Here is a 19,772-nt window from a genome sequence, read left to right as displayed (position 1 = left end):
TTATGAAGTAAGAGGTATTATAAATTGCAGGGCACTAGAGATTAACAAGCTCTTCAGAAGAATAATTTAGATGTTAAGCAGATGCAATGTCATAAAGCAATTGAAACTGATTTCCTAGGGGGAGGATGGACGGAGGGAGGGTAATTGGTGGGACCAAATGTACGGTGCATCTTAACAAGGGTACATGTGAAACTTACTAAATGTAGACTATAAATGTCTTAACACAATAACTAAGAAAAAGCCAGGAAGGCTATGTTAACCAGTGTGATGAAAATTTGTCAAATGGTATATAAAACCAGTGTATGGTGAAAAAAAAATTAAAAAAATTATTAAGAAAAAACATAAAACTGATTTCCTAAGTCTATAATTATACTAAATTATTATGTATATTTGAAAAAAGCAAAACTACTTTTAAAAATTGTTCCTGTGAGATTTAACCTGTACAGATGGAACATGCCGTCTTCCCATCTCACTGTGTTTTAATTGAGGGGGTAAAATGTTGTGCTGTAGTATTTCAAGAGGAAGAATGTTCCTTCTCTAGTAGTAATTATTCTAACTGGTGTTATATTTCCTTTCCTAGGAAGCATACAAAGAGTTCCATTCCCAGAAATCAAGGTTTCAAAATATCTTCAGAAGCAAAGTAAACAAAATGGAAAACAAATTTTAACAATGATTTCATTCATTGGAAACTTCTCCATTCCCAATAAAATCAAGGAACACTATAAACCTTTCAGACCATACACATTCTTCATTTTACCTTGAAAATCTGAATAAGATACAGTAAGATGTAAACAGTAATACTACACACAAAATATCCCAGTGAGAAGGTGTGAGATATTTTAGAGCCAAATTTGACATAGAGGCCCTTACAGAAGTGAGAGTGCAATCTCTCTAAAAGTTACATATTAATATGCTGGAAGATTCTCCAGACAGCAGGGATCAGAATAAACTGAGAAGGAAGAAATATTTTCTGCCAGTAGCCAGCAGCCAGCAGTAGGAATGCCAAATGTAGGGGAGCAGGGGAAGCCTTTTAAAAAACAAATTGGGGTCACTGTGGAACCATACATCTGTCTAAAGCCAATCACAGTATGATTAGCATTTCTTTAGGGATTAGACTTTTTGAAATATTTTGAATTCGAACACTTGGCTCTGAACGGCTGAAGTCCTTCTCATGGTCCCTCTAAATGTGCATCTTCTTTCAAAAATAAACAAATCATTGCTCTCTATTCTGATTTTTGGCATCTCATTACCAACTCACTTCTGGTCACACTGTATGGGAGGCAGAGGAAATGCCTTTAACCCAAAGAATCTTAGTCTTCTGGAGGGAAAAACAGCACTTATGAGGGCTCAGGTAGGAGACAGAAAAAATCCTGGCAGCTATTTTATTTTTCATGAAGAAACCAGAGCTGAGCTTTGCCAAGCAGACAGCTATGAGCTCACTGGCCTGAAATATTAATAATTACGCACTGAGACTTTTCCTCAGGACAGAGCTAATGGGTTTATGGAGGAAACATAACTCCAATATTGATTTATAGGGTTTTTCTTTTTAAGTCAGTAATCAGTACCCTTAGCCTGTACTTGGGAATGACAAAATTCTCTGTCATATTAATATATGAACTAGGAGATTAAGCAGAAAATAAACATTCATCCAAAGCAGATTGCTCTTAATTCGCATTCTACATGTTTGGTGGTCTTATTTCTGTTTTTGGAGAGAAAGAAATCAAAAAGCTACAGACAATTGAAAATGATAGAAGAGTTTTTCCCAAGTATAACACTCTATAGTTGAGACTCAGAACTTAAGACAAATCACTCTGTTTGGCCCAGAGCCAGTTTGAGAAATGTTCTTTTGAATCAAGATGAGATGTACTGGGATGTTACCCAAGGAAACAGGGACATCAAAGAGGACTGTACTCCCGTGGGAAGATGCAGAATAGGATCCAAAACACTGATATTTTTGCAACTTTTTGCTCTCTGCCTAAAGAAAAGTGGAAGTTCGGAAGAATGGAAAATCATTCACCTAAAACTCAATAATGCATGCTGTCCATTTAGCATATCCTTCCGACACTCCTAACCTGTGCTTTACATAAGAGAAGAAAGGATGAATGCAGACCTGGCAGTGTCCGGCACTCAGCTGGTTTCAGACTCATTAATGGCTGCGTAGAAAGTCTTCATTTATCACTGATGTTTAAATTTTTTTGTTATTTTCAAATAAAGCACTTTAATTTTTCACGAATACTGCTCCCCAGAATCTTATGAGTAATAGCATTGCCACTGACGTCAGTAGAGCCAAAAGAAAGTCATCTGAGAACATTCCACTATGAAATCAGGATGCCGAGGATGTTAGAGTAGGACATTTGCTAACATAAGATGCAAAGGTTGATAGCACAAATAATATTTATTTCACTAACTGGTAGATGTTAAATTGCACAGTTTAGTGGATTAGTAAGAATTAAAATAAAAACATATTAGGCGGTGCCTGTGGCTCAAAGGAGTGGGGCACTGGCCCCATATGCCAGAGGTGGGGGTTCAAACCCAGCCCCGGCCAAAAAAATGCAAAAAATAAAAATAAATAAAAATCATAACTTATTATACGGTTGTTAATGATGTTGAAAATTGACCATATCTCTCCCAAGAAGAAGTTCAGAGAAGAATGGCATGCTATCCTGAAGGCAAATCTGACATAAGTAAAAAACAACAACAAAACCCCCCCCAAACAAACAAAAAAACTCAGCCATACCAACCTTTTTTGCTTTCTTCCAGTGCACACATCCTTTCCCTGACTTTCTCCACTCCTCTACTGTCCACCACCCTGATGAGGTGGCTACTCACGGTTCAGGCCTTGGCTCAAACACCTCTTTCTCTAAAAGCCCTTTTCTGATCAACTTATACATGGAGCACTCTCTTCTCAGAGCTCCACCCCATTATCCTGCTTCACTTTCTCCTTACCACATACCTTTTAAAATCATCTTGTTGCTCATTTGCTTGTTTATCATCTCTCTCTTGCAGTGTACCGTAAGCTCCATCAGAGCAGGGGCTGTATCTGTACCTCCAGCACCTCAAACAGTGGCATTGATTATGTCCTTACGTTGAGTGGGTCAAGTACTCGTGTCATTCTCACTTGAAGCCTCTCCTCGGGTTGTGCTTGGATGTGTGCTGGCTGGGGGCTGCAGGCCTTGGTGCCTCTCCATGTGGGCTCCCCTTTAGGACTGCCAGAATGTTCCCAGGCATGGGAGCTGGCATCCCCCAGAGCAAGCAGTGCAGGGCAGAAAATGCAACGCCTTTTAGGATCTGGCCTGGGAAGTCAAAGGCTCTCCCTTCCACCTAGGCTATGATATTAAGTCACAAAATGCAGCCTGGGAGGAGACCACAGAGGAATGAATACCAGGAGGCAAGAATTACGGGGGCATCCTGAAGGTCAGTTACTGCACTGCCCCGATTCCAGTTCACTATTTTCAAACAGCAGGACTTTGAAGTAAGGCAAGAAATATCCATGAAACCTCATGTTTTTACATATTACTTCAATATTTACAGAACTTTCAAAGAAATAATCAAAGCTTTCTACTTTTCTAAGGAGCTGGGGAAAAATACAAATTTCTTCTTAGGGACTGCAAAGTGACTTCCAAAGTTCATGTGAGGGAAACTTGATCTCCAATGTGGTGATGTTGGGAGATAGGACTTTTAAGAGGTGAATGGGACACGAGGGCTCTGTCCTCCTGAGTGGATTGATGGCATTATCAAGGGAATGGGTTCATTATCATGGGAGTGGATCTTTACAAAAGGACAAGTTTGGCCCCTCTTTCTCCCTCTTACTCTCTCTTTGCCCTTCCACCTCAGGAGGACACATCAAAAAGACCCTTGCCAGAGGCTGCTTGGTCTTGAACTTCCCAGCCTCCAGAACTATGAGCCAACTATTTTTCTGTTCATTACAAATTATTACCCAGACTGTAGTAGTCTGCTATAGCAACATAAAACAGACTAAGACATTGACAGAATAAATAAAATGAATCACAACCTGACTACTGTTGTCCCTTTCACCTTGTAGCTAGCAATTGGTTGCTGGTTTTGTTTTATTATCTATTTAGTGGGGAATGTACCACATTCGAACTCTTTGAAATGTCAAAGTGGGATTAATCTCAAGTTCAGACAAAGCTGGGAGGAGTTTAAATAAGTATTTGGAAGTAGGTCTCCAGAAAAATCTGCAACCCATGTCGCTTTTGAGACAATGACATATGCAATTCTCCTACCAAAAATGATCTCACTTGTTAACAGTTGTTTATTCGGGGGTTCTGCAAATGATAATGTATTATTTTATCACCCAGGGGAAAATAACCACAGACTGTAGCCATGTGGAACCTTTGTCTTCTCAGGGATCAAAGGCCAAGGAAGGCAATTTGTTTTTAAGTGGGTAAAAATAAGAAATTCCCTGTCTACATTTTTTAAAGTCATGATCATTTTTTACAAAGTGAAAGAAAGAATAGCTTCTCTCAATTACTTCAGATAAGGCAGCTGAATTTCTACTACAATCGCTAAAACTAAATAAATGGATAAATTAACAGATTATTCCATCAATAAACTGACTAAGACTCACCTAGAAAAATGCCTCTTTGGAAACATAAAAAGGAAAAAATTGGGAAAGAGAAAATGGAGTAAAAACCATGTTAGGAGTGATATTTTAAAATGAGAACTCTAAAAACTCACTAAGGAAAAATGATTTCAGGAGTAAAACACAGGCTATGGTTTATTTACCCTCTGCTCCTTTGACATCAGAACAATAAAGTGTTGCTTCCAGAGAACCTATTTGCTTTCTAATTCAAAGCTACAGAACACCAAGGCAATCTGTTATCTAAAACTTGAAAACTGATATACAGATTAGGGGAAGCAGCACTTAATCTCACAAACTCTATTACATGGAGCAGACAGAAAGGCTTCAAAACCCATTCTCCTTCAGGGCAGAAATGATTTTACCCTCAGTCCATAAAATCACACTTACTATGATAGCACAGTAAAAACTCCTAGGGCATTTTATGCTATCATGCCTCAGCCCCGTTGTTACCAAGGCATCTTAGAAGAGTTATCCTTCAGAAACTCAAAACAGCTGGTGCCAGATTTTAGGAAAAGGAAGCAGCCAGCTTACAGCTGGAGAATATCAGTTGAGTAGCCAAGACTGGAGAGGGCTGAGGGAGGCAGCCAAAGAGCAGTGCTTTCTCAAGACAATTCTGATCCAACAGAAGAAATTGCTTTCCATTTGTTAGTTACAGCTTGGAAAGGGAAGAGCATGATTTTAGAAACTCAACCTGAGCAAGGTAAGTCATCAGTGGGATGACTCTTTGAAGAAGGAAATTCTTAGTTTCTTGATTTTATTTTTCTGTAGCATATAAATTCAGACTCAGGAGACAAGTGATTCTCAGTCTCCCATATCTCCCTCCCCTGACTTTCCTTCTGCCCCTACAGTAAAGCATCAGTAAGAAAGGAGGTGGACTTCATGTTATAAGAACCTTTCACAGCACTCACGCTTCTGGTCTACATAAGCATCATTTCTTACCATTTCTATGTGTAATTCACCACTGTGAATTAGAGCCCTTCCCTGGGAGCAGCTATCACTTCAGTGTAATAACCCATTAGCCTGATGAGACTTGACTTCCAACTGCCAGGTTCTTCTAACCCCTTCTAAAGCACATGTGTAAGTCACTTTCTTTGTGCAGAGACTGCCTACAGGCTAGCCAGCAGCTTCTGTAAAGAACAAACATATGTATTTTTTCCCCACCACCAACGGCAAATGTCAAACTCCTATTTTTGCCTTTTCCAAAAAACGGGGGTCAGGGGAAATTCCAGGGAAGAGTTGCACTTACTTATTTTTCACACTTGAGAAAACTTAAATCTAAGCAAACACCTTAGATGTGTACACTCATGCCGCAAACATCCCATCCCCCGTGTCAACGGCAATGGTTTTCCCAGTTTTCAGATCTGGAACTCTGTCTTCTGACATAATGCTCTGGATTCTTTTCCTTCTCATCACAGCCCTTCTTTTTGGCTGCTGTTATTCATTAAACATTTTCACTCAGGATAGAAGGCAAAAATTTTTTAAAAAATTTTATATAGATATGAATTATCAGTCTAATCATGGAGGACTTGAGCTGTAGATTAAGTCAAAACTAATGAAGAAATCAAATCGAAGTACAAATACAGAAAAAAAGCTCAAAGTGCCATCGTAAATAATGTGGGTACAGAATGAGTTGTTTCATTTTTCAAAATGTCAGTGGTAGAACTACAGTATATAGCATATTGTGGCTAGGAAAGTCTTCAAAGATTAGCCTATCCAACACTCATTGTACAGATGGGGAGACCAAGGCAAGGAAAGAGAATTCAAGAGAATCTGCAGATACGGTGGTTCATGACCCAGAGAGTGCAAAGGAGCTAACACCTAAGAAATCAGATGTAAGTGGTGCTGGAATTCCCTCAAGGAATATTGCTGAATATTCTCCAGCTTTTCTTCCAAGCTGAGATAAAAATTAGGCTCTTCTGTCTAAACATACAACTATCAGGCACAGAGACATCGGTATAGCTCAACGGTGTGTTAGATGATTGAACCAAACTGACCTGTTATCAAAACTAGCTTCTGTATATTTAAAATACATACGATCCATGTATGGATAACTGAAAGTTTATATGCTGCCTTTATTTTAATAAGACACATGGGAAAATGAGGTTTGGGCCCTCACAAAGCTGACATCAGTAGCCAAGTCTGGCCAATGGGCCTAGAGGTTCCATGCTTTCCCAGGGAGACATTTAATAATCCGTCTCTCACAGGTCAAAGGGAGTTCAGCAAACATTAGAGTTATTGTCCTTTCCTCTTTAGACAAACACCAGCAGTTTCCCTTTAGTTTACCAGGATTTGCATAGGCATTATGAATTGCTGTTAAGATTCAGAACCATTATCAAAGAGGAGTTGGCAGAATCCAACTTAATCGTCTTTGAGATGCAGAAAACTGGCCCAGAAGTGGGCCTGTAACATTCAGTCACCTGCTGGCATTGCTGCAATCTGATGCCTAAGAAAGGAGGATCCAGTCTGTCTTTGATGCCCAGTCCAAGCTTTGAAGCTGTGGCAAGACCAAGGACAAAGGCAGCACTGTTTATGCAAATCTAAAAACAAAAGAAGCTAAACTCTAAAGCCATTAAAAGTAACATCAGAAATTTAATACCTAGAGATGATTAGAGGCCCTACACCGGTCTGAAATAAAAACCCTAAAAGCAAAGCCGGGCAACACACCAAAATACATACTGAAGGAAGGAATCCTAAGCTGGCCAGACCCTGGCTCATGTGCTTAGAAGCTTTGATACATGCAGCTCCCTTAGCCAAGAGGTAGCCATCTGTGTGCCAAAGAAGGACATCCTGGGCTGATGCTGCCTGGCACACACAGCTCCTTTGTAAGAAGTTTCGATATGTAGCCTTGCAAGGTTTGCCCTCATGTTGCCGTGTTCTTTGGTAGTTCAGTCACCAACAAACCCATGCCTTGAAAAGGAGATAATACTGTTAGCAAACATCATTGGGCACAGGTGTTTGCAAACAATAGGATGATAGGTCATGAGCTTCCTAAAAAAAATTAGATATTTATTTATTGATTTTTTTGTTTTTAATTTTTAATTGTTTTGGAAAAACTAGCTGTTTTAAGACCACCTCAAAAAGATACATAGAACTGTATATCTTTTTGAGGTGGTCTTAAAGGGTTCAGGAAACATCTACTATGAACAGTTATGATTCATGAAAGTTATTCAAAGATGGCCACTCCCATGAAGTGGGGAATATTAGATCTAGAAAGGACCCCAGAGAACATTTCATCCAGAGGTCTCTAAGCCGGACTAGATATTATCACCCTCTAGGAAGTTTTCAAAACTCGTCAGTGTCCCTGGCTGTACCCTGCAGATTCATACTTAATTGGTCTGGGATATGACCCAGGCATTGACATTTTTTAATATCTCATCAAATGATTCTAGGAAGCAGCTGCATTTGAGAACCACAATTCTAGCACATTTCCCTTATGTGTATGAGAGGAAACTGAGGACTGGAGATAAGTGACTTGTTCAGAATGACCCAGCATGAGCTTTCTGGTCATCAAATAACAAATGATGATATTTGCACACTGAGGGGAAAACATAAAAGAGGCTGTGAGAGGATCTTAAGTGTGCTGGGAAATTTTTTAAAGATCAATTAAATTATTTTTGAAAGAAGTTCAAAGCCCAGTAAATATATTTTTCTTTTTACTCTTTTTTTTTTTCTTTTGAGACAGAGTCTCAAGCTGTCCCCCTCGGTAGAGTGCCGTGGCGTCACAACTCACAGCAGCCTCCAACTCTTGTGCTTAAGTGATTTTCTTGCCTCAGCCTCCCAAGTAGCTAGGACTACAGGTGCCCGCCACAGCTGGTTGTTTTTTTGGTTGCAGTTGTCATTGTTGTTTGGCAGGCCCGGGCTGGATTTGAACTTGCCAGCTCTGGTGTTATGTGGCTGACACCCAGCCACTGAGCTACAGGCGCTGAGCCTTTAAGCCTTTTTTTTTTTTTTTTTAATCAACATAATTTAATTGGGCCGGAGAAGTTTAAATATAGGGTCAAGTGTGCTGAGAGATAAAAAAGGTTGAAAAATACAAGTGTCCTGGGGGCCCTATTGCACTAGACTCACTTCATCTCCAAGTGATTATATCTTCTTGGTAGGCCATGCTAAGCTGTAGGACACAGCTCACATTTTTGAGTAGGAAAAAAGATTAAAAAAGAAAATGGATGCATTAACTTGAGAGCTTTTTATTTTTTGGCCGGGGCTGGTTTGAACCTGCCACCTCTGGTATATGGGTCTAGTGCCCTACTCCTTTGAGCCACAGGCGCCGCCCTAACTTGACAGCTTTTACTGTGCGATTTTTGATAGCTCTGTCACCAAAAGAAAATAGGTTGTGTAACAGTACAAAATTAAGCAACTGAGTTGTTATAATTCTCCCATATCAACTCTCTAAAACCTGCCTTTGTGCAGCAGTAACCACATCCAAACAATCCTATGCACAGCAGAACAGAACAGTGTCAATTCATGAAAAGTTATATTTTGAGTTCATAACTACTTGGGATACCAGGTTTGAGGACTTGGCAAAATCATGTAAATAAGGCTGACCTGCCAGCACTATTAAAGCAGGTTAATTTAATAGAGTGTTTACATTTGTCACAAATGAGGGGAGGAGTTTTTAATAGCATGCAGGAGAGAATGTCAAAGGTAAAAAAATTAAATACAAGCACAAAGAAACAAAGATTACGGAATAGAGGACTGAAGTGGCTCAAATGAATACTATTTAATTGAGGGAAATACACTGATTGGATTTCCCTACACTCTATTAATGCTTAATGAACTTATCTAAGATACAGATCATGTGAGAAAAGAGTTTAGAGAGTGCCATTTATACTGAGCCCCAGTGCAAGGAGTTTCATACAGTGAGCAATTTTGGCTATTGCTTTAAAAAAAAATTTTTTTTTTAATAGCCTCTGTTGGATGGAGGGAGAACAGATGTGACTGACTTAATAAAAAAACACAGATGATGCATGCCTGGCTGTGTTTCTCCTATGTAATCCTGTACCCTACTACTTCTCTTAGTAAGAAAACCCTTTGGCCTTTTTGATGACTTGAGCATCCGGAATCTGGAGTTTAGTAGAAGAGTCCAGAGTATGCCAACTTTCCCGACTTTGAAAATCCCATGTTTCTGTACTTTGGTCATTCCATAAAGATCCCTGAGTCCTCACTGGGCCTTCTGGGAGTTCATATCCTGCAGTCCCCAAAACCAGAGGTGCATCCAAATCACTTGAGTACTTGCTTAAGATACAAATTCTTTGGCCCCTCCCATGGACCATCTAACTGAGTATGGCTGAAATGGGGCCCAGATACCTATGTATCTAACAAACACCGGAGCGTTGAGATGCAGCTGACCCCTGACCAGTATTTGGAAAAACTAGTCAAGACCAGCAGTCTTCTACCAAAAGGCTGGCAGAACAGTCAACTAGATCAATGGGGGTGAATTACTTTTAGGCCAACTTAACTACTAATTTCAACATGATCACTTGTAGTTACCTGTATAGACAACAGACAACCTGTGATAGCTGAACAGGATAGCAGAGAGGAGATTTGTAGTCTTCTAAAATATTTTAGTGTGCTGGCTGTTACAACGCCACCAAATCCATCTGCAGTATAAGACGCTGTCTGTGTGCCCGAGTGCTCTCCAGCCCAACCTGCTCCTAGCAGGGAGAGCAGCCGGTGTGGGAGCTGCATACAAGCTCACTGTTCAATGGTGCGGTGATGACAAGAAAAATCCTGATTCTATTTGGCAGCAACTTTCCACTATCTTGGCTGGTCTCAACCATAATCAGTGCGGTGTGCGGAGCTGGGACAGGATTACAGCGCTGGCTGGCAACCAAGAAACTAAAAAGCAGACTATTAGTTCAGCAAGGGACTCCGTGTGGAGAATGTCCACAACCACAGTTTTCACAGCTATCCTAGGAATTTGAGTTCCACTGTGAGTCTCTAGAAAATTTGGTCTTTCCCAAGACCCCAAAGAGCAGCAATTTCTCACTTAACATGGCTTTCCTGGAGAACATACAATGTTCACCCGAAAACTTCCCTTTCTTAGAGTCGTATCTCTTGCCCACTGCCCTCCTCAGCCCCAAAACTTATACAATCACTCTCAGGAAGAAAGGGGACTGGAAAGGAAGAGGCCTAGTTCCCTATTGTCTACAATGCATGCATTTTAAGCTAGTCTCATGGTTTAGGGGCTTGTCATCCAAAATGGGGAAAGCTCCGTGAAAGAACCCTCCTCTCGCCAGCCTGATACACCGCTCAGTAGGCCTTAAAGTGATTCAACCAGGAAGGGCAGGGCGCCAATGAAATCAGGAGCTCATGGAAAGGCTTCTGTAGCAGCAGGCTGCCCCCAGACTCAGTCTTCCACCATACTCTTGAAGGATATACAGCCCAAGATCACTAGTTATGAATTTATTCATGTTTCTGAAATACACATCTTCAGAGGGTCTTCAAACATTAGGCAGAAAACCCTGAAAGAAAGAGGATTATTTTGCATTATATGTGGAGAGCAATAAATGCTCATCAGCTATACCAAAAAGTCAGGGGACCAACCTCAGCTTGCTGAATTTACAAACAACCAAAATAATGGTAACTGTTCCCTCGATGAAATAAAACATGTTACAAAGTCATAAGTTCAGCCCTGTCAGAATGTTATGGAGGTATTATTTAAAAGTCTAAGTCTGAAAGGATTTCTCTATGGTGCTCCCAGAGAGGAAAAGAAATGCCCTCCAGCCAAATCTAAGGTTTAATTCATGCAAAAGACTTGGCTAAAGTCACCAGCCACAAATGCTGTGTTTTCATGGATTTGAACAGCAGAAAAGTTCCAGTATTCTACATGCCTTTTCAATTATTACCTATAACGAGATCTTTTTTTGCTTTTATGAACATTAAAACACAGCTTTCCTACCAAAGGAAAGGATAACTGAGAGAAAAGTAATACAGTCCTGATCCTTTTCTCACTAGGGCCTTGGCAGGCAGCTTGCCAAGCCTGCTGGTTCCAAAAAGCAGTTACTACTTGGGCCCCAGGGCTCCTTGAGCCATCTGAGAGTCACAACTCACACACCCATGGGGTAGGCATGTGAGGTCAAAGGAAGACAGCTGGGGGTTAATTGCAAGTGCACACAGAGTGGGACTGATGGGGGCTTGGCTGCCTGGACAAAGTCCAGGGGACGGGGGTGGTGGCTACTCAGCCCCAACAATAGTTGCTGTGTACAAATGCAGGCCTGGCAAGGTCAGGTGCTAGTTACATGGGCATGTTCTGTTTGTGAAAAATTATCACGCTCTACATTTATGATACATGCACTTTCTGGATATGTATTACATTTCATCTGAAAGTTTTGTTTTCTTTTAAACGGGCTTAGGGCCAGATTTTTTAGAGGCCAGAGAAACAGAAACAAGAGAGCAGCATGGGTGTTACCGGAGAGACCGTCTGAGAAACTACCTGGAACAGGTGTTATGTGAAGCCGGCTCTCACTGGGCCACCTGGGGCATAGTTGTGGGTGGGCTGGCAGTGTTCAAGGAACCTGAGGTAGAGAGAGGGATTTAAAGATAGTCCACTTATGCAGAACAGGATATATTATATAAAACACTCATATCTGGGTTAAAATAAAAAGGATGTATGTATATGCATAGGCAGTTTGTAGAGGAATACAGAAGAAACCGTTGTTGGTCACTCTGGCAGGTGGTATGAGGAGGAGGGATTCACTTTTTATCATATTCCCACTCCTACTGCTTGAATTTTTTATTACGTGAGTAGATTACTTTTAAAAAGGAAAAGAGCGGCAAATTCTTAAAATAATTTAAAAAATTGTTTTTGATCCACAAGACCTTAAGGGATTCGAATTTTTTAAAATCAATACTCTTTGATGTGCTAACAACATATCAATTAAATTCAATTAAATGAACAAGTCACTCCTTTGAGAATAAAAAGGTCCAACATACAGTACACACATTTTGTAACTCCAGAGAATAGCTATGATTTCAACACAGGTAGTAAAACTTTATAATCTGGTAACTGGGGAATAGGTCTAGTGACCATGCTATAGGCTAATAATTTTCTCTGACTTTAACTTCTCTGTATATTGTTATGTTATATGAAGAAATGTACAGAGGTAAGCCTTATAATTTTCCTACTACGGTGCCTATATAAGCCTCATAATGGTGCTACTATACTGTGCTGTAGACCTGGAGACGGTGCCACACAGTGATATGACCCAAGTGTACATTTAAGTCTTGGGAAAAGGACCAAGGCACAACCAGCAGCTTTCCCAGTTACAAGGCTTTCATTGTTCACTCCTAGAACTACCAGAGACAGACAAGCCAGAGGACCATTCGAAGCACATGCTTATGTCCCTGCAGTCACAAGGAGAGCCAGTGGTAGAATCTCTTGGATACAGGAGCTAAAAACAAGTCTGTGAAAACCAAACTCTGCTTAGAATAGCTGACATCCTCCTTTAAATCGTGGGAGATTATGTGTTATAAAATAATCATCATTAAGACAGCTACACAGGATTAAAACTCTAGAAATCAGTCATTTCATTCCAACACTGATTCACTGTGCGATTTACTAGGGGAAACCCTTAACTGCCCCCATGCTTTACATTCCTCATCTGCAGAACTCTATAAAATAGACCCAGGACAATTTAGGCATTCTTTCTAATTCTGCAGGCAATTTGCCATCACTGGAACAATAGGATCGGTGACATTTATTAGTCACTTCCATTTTTACCAAAGGAAATAAATAATTCTGAGGTCCAATTGTGTTTTGAAATTGGAGTTTGGGGGAAGGATTTATAATTTCTCCAATCATCTGTAATAAAGCTGAATTTAGGGGACAACCACATGTAAGACCACTCATTAAAAAGGCTAAAAAACTGACTTTGTTTTACCAACATGAACCTGAAGTGTAGACAATATGTATGTGATTAGTGCTGCCTTAATCCTTTACCATTGGTTAATACTTGAGAAATTTCTGTTCCTATGTGACTGTGATCACAGCCAGTGACCTGCATATTTAGTCTCATTTTATCCCTATGAAATCTACCAAAACAGAGCTGAGTTCAGCAACTAGAAAGTGCCTGAACTAAGTGATGAAATTATCAAGACAGCAGAAGGGAATCACTGAGTCCCTTGCATTACTCAAGTGGAAGTGACAATTCTCATTTGAAAGAAACACTGGAGCTCTTATCGTCCCAAGTTGGGTCAACGGACAGATGCAAAAATTAGAACTAATTGGTCTTTTCATGCTCTTGGACCATCTATACTCAGTCTGTGACATGAGCTGCCTAGGTCACATTCCAGCTCCACCATGCACTGTCTTCGTGACCTCAGGCAAATTATTTACATTCTCTGTAATATAAAATGTGTACAATGAGCGTGAAATGTAATGTCACCTCCCACCTAGGGCTGGAGTCTGGGGTACATCAGTTATCAAACTAAAATGTTTAGAAAAGCATATCCATAAGTGTTATTTTCATTATGCCGGTAATTTTTTGTTGGAAAGAAAAAACTAAATTGAGTTTTTTTTGGACGTTTTTTAAAATATTTATTTTAAAAGAGAAAGGTAAAGGAGATGAGACAAAAAGGAAAAAAGATAGGACACAGCAACTATCATTTATTTAGTAACATTTAATATAAAAGACCCTGCATAAACATTATCTCATTTACTTGTTAGAATAATGCTTTGAGGTGGCTGTTTATTATCAGTCATGTTCAGATGAGGAAGTTATGTCTAAGACTGACGTTCACTAATATGCCTACCATCATACAGATTTGTGTCCTAGTCTGACTCCAAGCTTCCGTCCTTCTTTCCCTGTACTAAACTACTAAGTTGGGAAAAATAACAAGGAGGAGAAAGATAAGGAAAACAGACTGACAGAAAGAAGGGGACTAAGGTATTACCTGCTTTTTCAGACAAAAGCTGAAACATCATCCATAGAAATAACATACAACTTTTAATGTTAAGATGTAATGACACCATAAAATAAGACACCATATTTCAGTACCAGTGGGTGCTGAAAACTATCATTAATAACACATTTTAGGAACATCTTATAAAAACATATATATTAGTGTGTCTAGTTAAACATTCACCAAAATCCTACTGGTTGAGCATTAAAACGTGGAGATAAATTCAAGGTAATCTTCAAACAATACAGAAATAATGTGCAAAATGTTAGGACCAGACCCCCAGAACAAATAGCTCATTGCTGTCTATGTCAACAAAAACTCATCTGTTTATTTAAAAATCCATAAAATGGTTTCCAATTTAGCATATTACTTTTTAAAACTCTACCAAATGAAGTACGGAAATCATTCTGTAATTACATGGCAGTTACTGCCTTGTGCCTGCACAGACTCTGTGGGTCCCGGCTGTCTTCCCACAAGCACCAGCAGGCTCTCCACAAGACAAAATGTCTCATTTGGGCCCAATGGTTTTCCCTGTGCCATGTTCCAGTTTTCACTATCATGGCCCCACTCCCCTTAATCATAGGCTTGGGAAGGGGATGAGGTCAGCCTTCTCTCCGTTGCTAAGGCCACTTGTTCATGGTTCCACTGAATTAAAGAGAACCCACCAAAGAACACTGCCACATGTCACAGTGCCTCCCAGCCCCCTTCATCTCAGCTGATTCTCATAAACTTAGTACTGGTTTTCATTAGGGCACAAGAAATATCTTCCTTATCACAAAGTTGTGATATTTGAAAGAAAACGTTTGGTGGATTTTGAGATCAGACAGGTAAATGGAAAAAGTTTTCCTTTTTGTTGTATAAAGTATCTCAAAGATACACACTTTCCTTTATTCAACCTAATCTGAATAAACCTGATGCTAAATGAGATGACTGCAGACATTCTCTGCCAGCAGAATCTTCACGTCAGTTTGTTGGTACTCATTCCACCTGTATGAGCAGGGCAGAACTGGTCCAGAACTTTAGGTTAAAAAAGAAAAAAAGTGTGTGTGTGTGAGACAGGGAAGTCTAAATGAAATCAATGAGCTAGACTCCTCAATGACCCATTTAGGAAAGAAGTCTTATCAGACACTCCTCTAGCCCTTGGTAAGTGGATGAATGAGAAGAGTGAGTCTACAAAGAGTGTGTTACTAAGATCAGATTCAAAGGAAGCTGGCACCCCAGGCTCTCTTCTCAACACTGTTCTGTCTTGTAAAGTTCTGATATCTCACAGTAATTTTTGACACTGGCATGTGCTGACTCCACAGTGGACACTCATCACTTTACCATCTCAGAATGTTGAACAGAACTTGGGAATGAAAAACTAGAGGAAAACAATTGGCAGCGGTCCCTCAAAGTTGTAACATCCTGAAGTGAGGTATTACCTGAAAGGGGGGTCAGTTATCTAACACTGCCTCCCAATGGAGGCTTATATCCCATAAATTTCTCAACCAAATATTCCCCTAGTGCTAGTCTAGAAGCCAGTATTTCCAGAGACCCTGTGGTACAATATAATTGGAGACCTGCAATCATTAGACCTGTCACCCCCTTTACTTCCCTGAGAGGAAACTCTGGTTAATGTTCCAGGACCATTTTGCCTTGCTGTCTCCATTTTCTGGAGCCTATCTTTCCTGAGTTTTAATTGATTTCTGTTCTTCCTTCAAAACTCAGTTCAAACTGTTTACATGCTGAGAAGCCTTCCATGACCATACAACGAGTTTAAGATCCTTTGGTTCTCCCCCAAACTATTTAAATGCCATTCAGATCACTTCACATTGCCCAGTAAAAGGAGCCACATTTGTCTGTAAGGAAGCACATTTTATTAAACTTTTTTTTCATCCCTAACTTGATTGGTTCTTACAAAAGAAGGTTTGTGCTTGCACAATCTCTTTGTGCCTCAGTTCTCCCATCTGCAGAAGGTACATTACCTGACAGGAAAGTGAATGTAAAGTCCTTGAAAGAACCGTGAGTGCTCATGAAGTATCTGTGGAATTAATAAATAAATGTAATCTTGAGTAAGTCAATTACTTGAAACACAATTTCTTCTGTGAAATACAGGAGATAATTTTATTTCTTCACAGAATGGCAGTAAGGACCAAATGAGAACACAGTTGATAAAAGTACTGTGAGAACTATTTAGAAACTAGCATTTATGTTACTATACCTAATAAATTATACAGGGTTTCTAGGACATAACTAATATTTTTCAAAGAAGAATCTTCAGTGACTGATTCAAAGGTTGCTAAAGGCTTTACCCAAGGCTCGAGAGTCTTTTATTTTCTAACACTGGCCATAAAGGAAAATAAATTTCAAAGGTCTATTCCAAATTGGAAACTTACATATTTAAATAAATAAAGTACCAATGTCCCAATACTCTGGAGCATCCAGGGATTTAGGGTGTACATTGGTGCTAGTTGAACCTAATCATATCATAAAATATATGCAGTTCATGAGTCAGTTAGACTTTTTGAAGTAATTTACTCCAATTCCCTCATTTTATTGATGAGGAAACTGAAGCCTATAACTCTCCAGCAACCAGCCCCAAATCACACATAAAAGCTAGTGATAAACAACCCAAGACTCATAATTTGTAGTTTACAGGTTAATATAAATTTTATTTATGTCATATGCCCACCATCACTACCTTTTTAGGGTGATCTTTAGGGACAAGCTTGGGTTAGGTTCAAATTCCGATTTCACCGTTTATTAATTCTGACTTTAAGTGAATTGTTGAACTGACCCAAGCCTCAGTTTCTTCGTTTGGAAAATAAGGATGCTTGTAATCCTCTTCAAAGTTTGCTGTGTGATAAAGGAGGTAATGTCTGCAAATTAGGTAGTGAAGTCTGTGCCTGGTGCCCGTCTCACCCCTCACTAACTTCTCATATTTACTGTAAATACTGTAATGTTCCTAAAACGAAATAGTGCACAAAGGCCACGTCCATACTACAAGACATCTCTTTTGAAGAAAGCAACTAAAGGAACGGAACATTTGTGAAATTTTCTTTTGGCACGTAAGCGGTTAAAGAAAAAAATCCTTCCTTCTGGTTTAAAACCTGGCTGCACCAACGCTCCCACTTTCCACATAATGTGCGGTTCTCCACGGAGGCAGTCAAGTAAAGCTGTCTGCAGCACAGCGCCGTACTATACTACGTGTTTGCTTTCGCACTCCGCACCTCTCCCTGCAGGTACCCTGGGCTGCCAAATCCAGCTGCTGCTTTTACCCCTCCTCCTCCCTGCCTGCCTCGCTTTAAGGATCTGTCTTGTCTGAGAACAGCCCCCTTTATCAACACAAAATGCAAAGTGCTCCAGAGTGACCAGGCTCTGTCTCCTTCAGGAACCTGAACCTGGCAGCCCATCTCCCCGGGCCAGCATCACCCTCTCCTCCCCAGGCCCTTTAACAGCTCCCCGGGCCACCAACTTCTCTCCCACTGGTACTTGCGTTTATAAAAGGTGTGAGACTGGACGGAGATCTACAGGTGGGGCGGGCAACCACCCCCACTGATCCCCTAGGCCTGCTTCCCCCAGGCCCAGAGGTCTTTCTTCCGGGGACAAAACTTGACTGTTTATCTTTCCGAGGGAGTCTCCGTTGCCCCCCAGGATGCAGTACCCCAAGGCGCCCCGCGGGGTTTGCATTCGCGGCGGGGAATGCGCCCCAGAAAGATGCAGAGGAAAGGACGGCCTGCAGCGCTCCTGAAGGAGACCCGGCCCCACGGTGGTGGTGTAGGGGGGAGACGCCGCGGCCCGGCCCAATCTCCACCTAGTTCCAGGCCCCCCCCCCGGAGAACCAGGGGCCGCATTTCCAGCCTCTTAGGGGGAGCCGGGCACCGGCAAGTCAGAGCAGCGCACGCTACGCCAGCCCAGCCACTGTGAACCCCGACCCCCCTTGCAATGCCGTTACGTTCCATATGTCGCAGTTGGCGGCGAAGAACGGCGACAATCACCCTATCCTCTGATTTCAGGGCTAGGAGCGTGAGATGGCAAAAGACAAAACCTTGAGAGTTGAAAGCCCACGCCTCCTGTGGCAGGGGAAGGAGGAACAAAGCCACCAGCCCGCAATCCACCCGAGCTCAGGTGGGCTGGCTGTCCCCGCAGCTCCCAGTGCTCACACAAACCTGCGCGTCCTTCCCGGCCCGACCGCCCGCTCCGCCCAGGACCCGAGCAGGCGGCGCGAGGTTGTGCGCCGGGCTTTTCCCGCGTGCCCGCGGCGGTCCCCTCCGCGCTGTCCGCGCCCGCAGGCCGCCCCGCCCCCCGCCGCGGCGGCCGGGGGTCCCCGTCGGCTCACCAGATGGCCATCCTGCTCTTGGGGTAGTCCAGCCGCTCCAGGCAGCCGAGGAAGGGCGGCAGCGCGTGCGCAGCGTTGCGGGCGAGGACGACCACCAGCACCGTGGGTCTCTGCAGGGGCGACTCGGGGAAAACCGCCGCCTCCTCTTCGTCGTCCTCCGAGTCGGGCTCGGCGGCAAAGCGCGCCCGGCAGCCGCCGCGGAGCAGGGCCGAGGAGAGGAGCAGCAGCCACCAGGCGAGGGTGGCGGCGGGGCGCGCAGCCATGTTCCGGGCTGCGGCGGGCGGCGGGGACTGCCCGAGGACGCCCGAGGCCGGCAGGGAGGGGCGGCGGCGGCGGCTCCCGGAGAGCGAGGAGGCTGCGAGGGGCGGCCGGGGGCTGCGGCTCGCCCGGGCCGGCCAGCGCGCTCCCGGCCCGACTTCTGCAGCTCCCGGGACCCTCCCGCCGCCGAGGCGCAGCCCGAACCTGAAGCGGGTGCGCACCGCGTACCTGCCGCCGCCTGCGCCGCTGGCCCCAGACGGTCGTGGCCGCGGGGCCGTCTGTCCCGAGTCCTGCGGAAAGTTCCTCTAGTCCCGGCTCAGCTCGTACAGCTGAGGTTTGTGGCTTCCCCCAGAGCTGTGAGGTGTGGCCGTGTCTGCCAATGGGCGTGTGAGTGTGTGTACATAACGGTACAACCCCAGGAAAATTTATTCTGCTTTTGCAAACCGCAGTCCGAAGTCCTTCACAGTGATGTCATGTATCCAGGTTTCACAATGCACCTATTAACTAATGAGGACAGCTCTAAAATGCAAAGTCTCCCCAGCTGTTCACTATGACAAACAATTGTTTAGCCACTACAGAGGCAGAATGTTATACGAGGTACATTCAGCTTCTCCTGAAATTCATTCTTGACTGAGTACATACTCAGTAACACAAATTTGAAGACTTGGAAAATTTTAGAGGCAGACCAAA

At 42.3% G+C, this 19,772-nt stretch overlaps 1 protein-coding gene across 5 annotated transcripts in view; it reads right to left on the bottom strand.

The window, feature by feature from the left end:
• The window catches only part of COLGALT2 (collagen beta(1-O)galactosyltransferase 2), a 107,505-nt gene extending 88,033 nt beyond the window's left edge, over window positions 1-19,472 (bottom strand). The window contains exons 1-2 of one of the 5 annotated variants that reach the window (XM_053604893.1): window positions 18,825-19,448; window positions 16,471-16,526 (exon numbers count right to left, since the gene is read on the bottom strand). Coding sequence is in view for 1 of the 5 variants with exons in the window: in XM_053604891.1 (XP_053460866.1) it covers window positions 18,825-19,087 (263 nt within the window). In the remaining 4 variants the exon portion in view is untranslated. Of the gene's footprint in view, window positions 1-16,470; window positions 16,527-17,186; window positions 18,800-18,824 lie in introns of those variants that run through there. The other 4 variants (XM_053604895.1, XM_053604891.1, XM_053604896.1 and 1 more) reach the window with 4 other exon arrangements.
• Window positions 19,473-19,772: the final 300 nt, after the last annotated feature.

This window comes from Nycticebus coucang, chromosome 10 (assembly GCF_027406575.1).
Source record: "Nycticebus coucang isolate mNycCou1 chromosome 10, mNycCou1.pri, whole genome shotgun sequence".
In the NCBI taxonomy this organism is placed as follows: Eukaryota; Metazoa; Chordata; class Mammalia; order Primates; family Lorisidae; genus Nycticebus; species Nycticebus coucang.
This window is presented reverse-complemented; position numbering and strand designations above follow the sequence as displayed.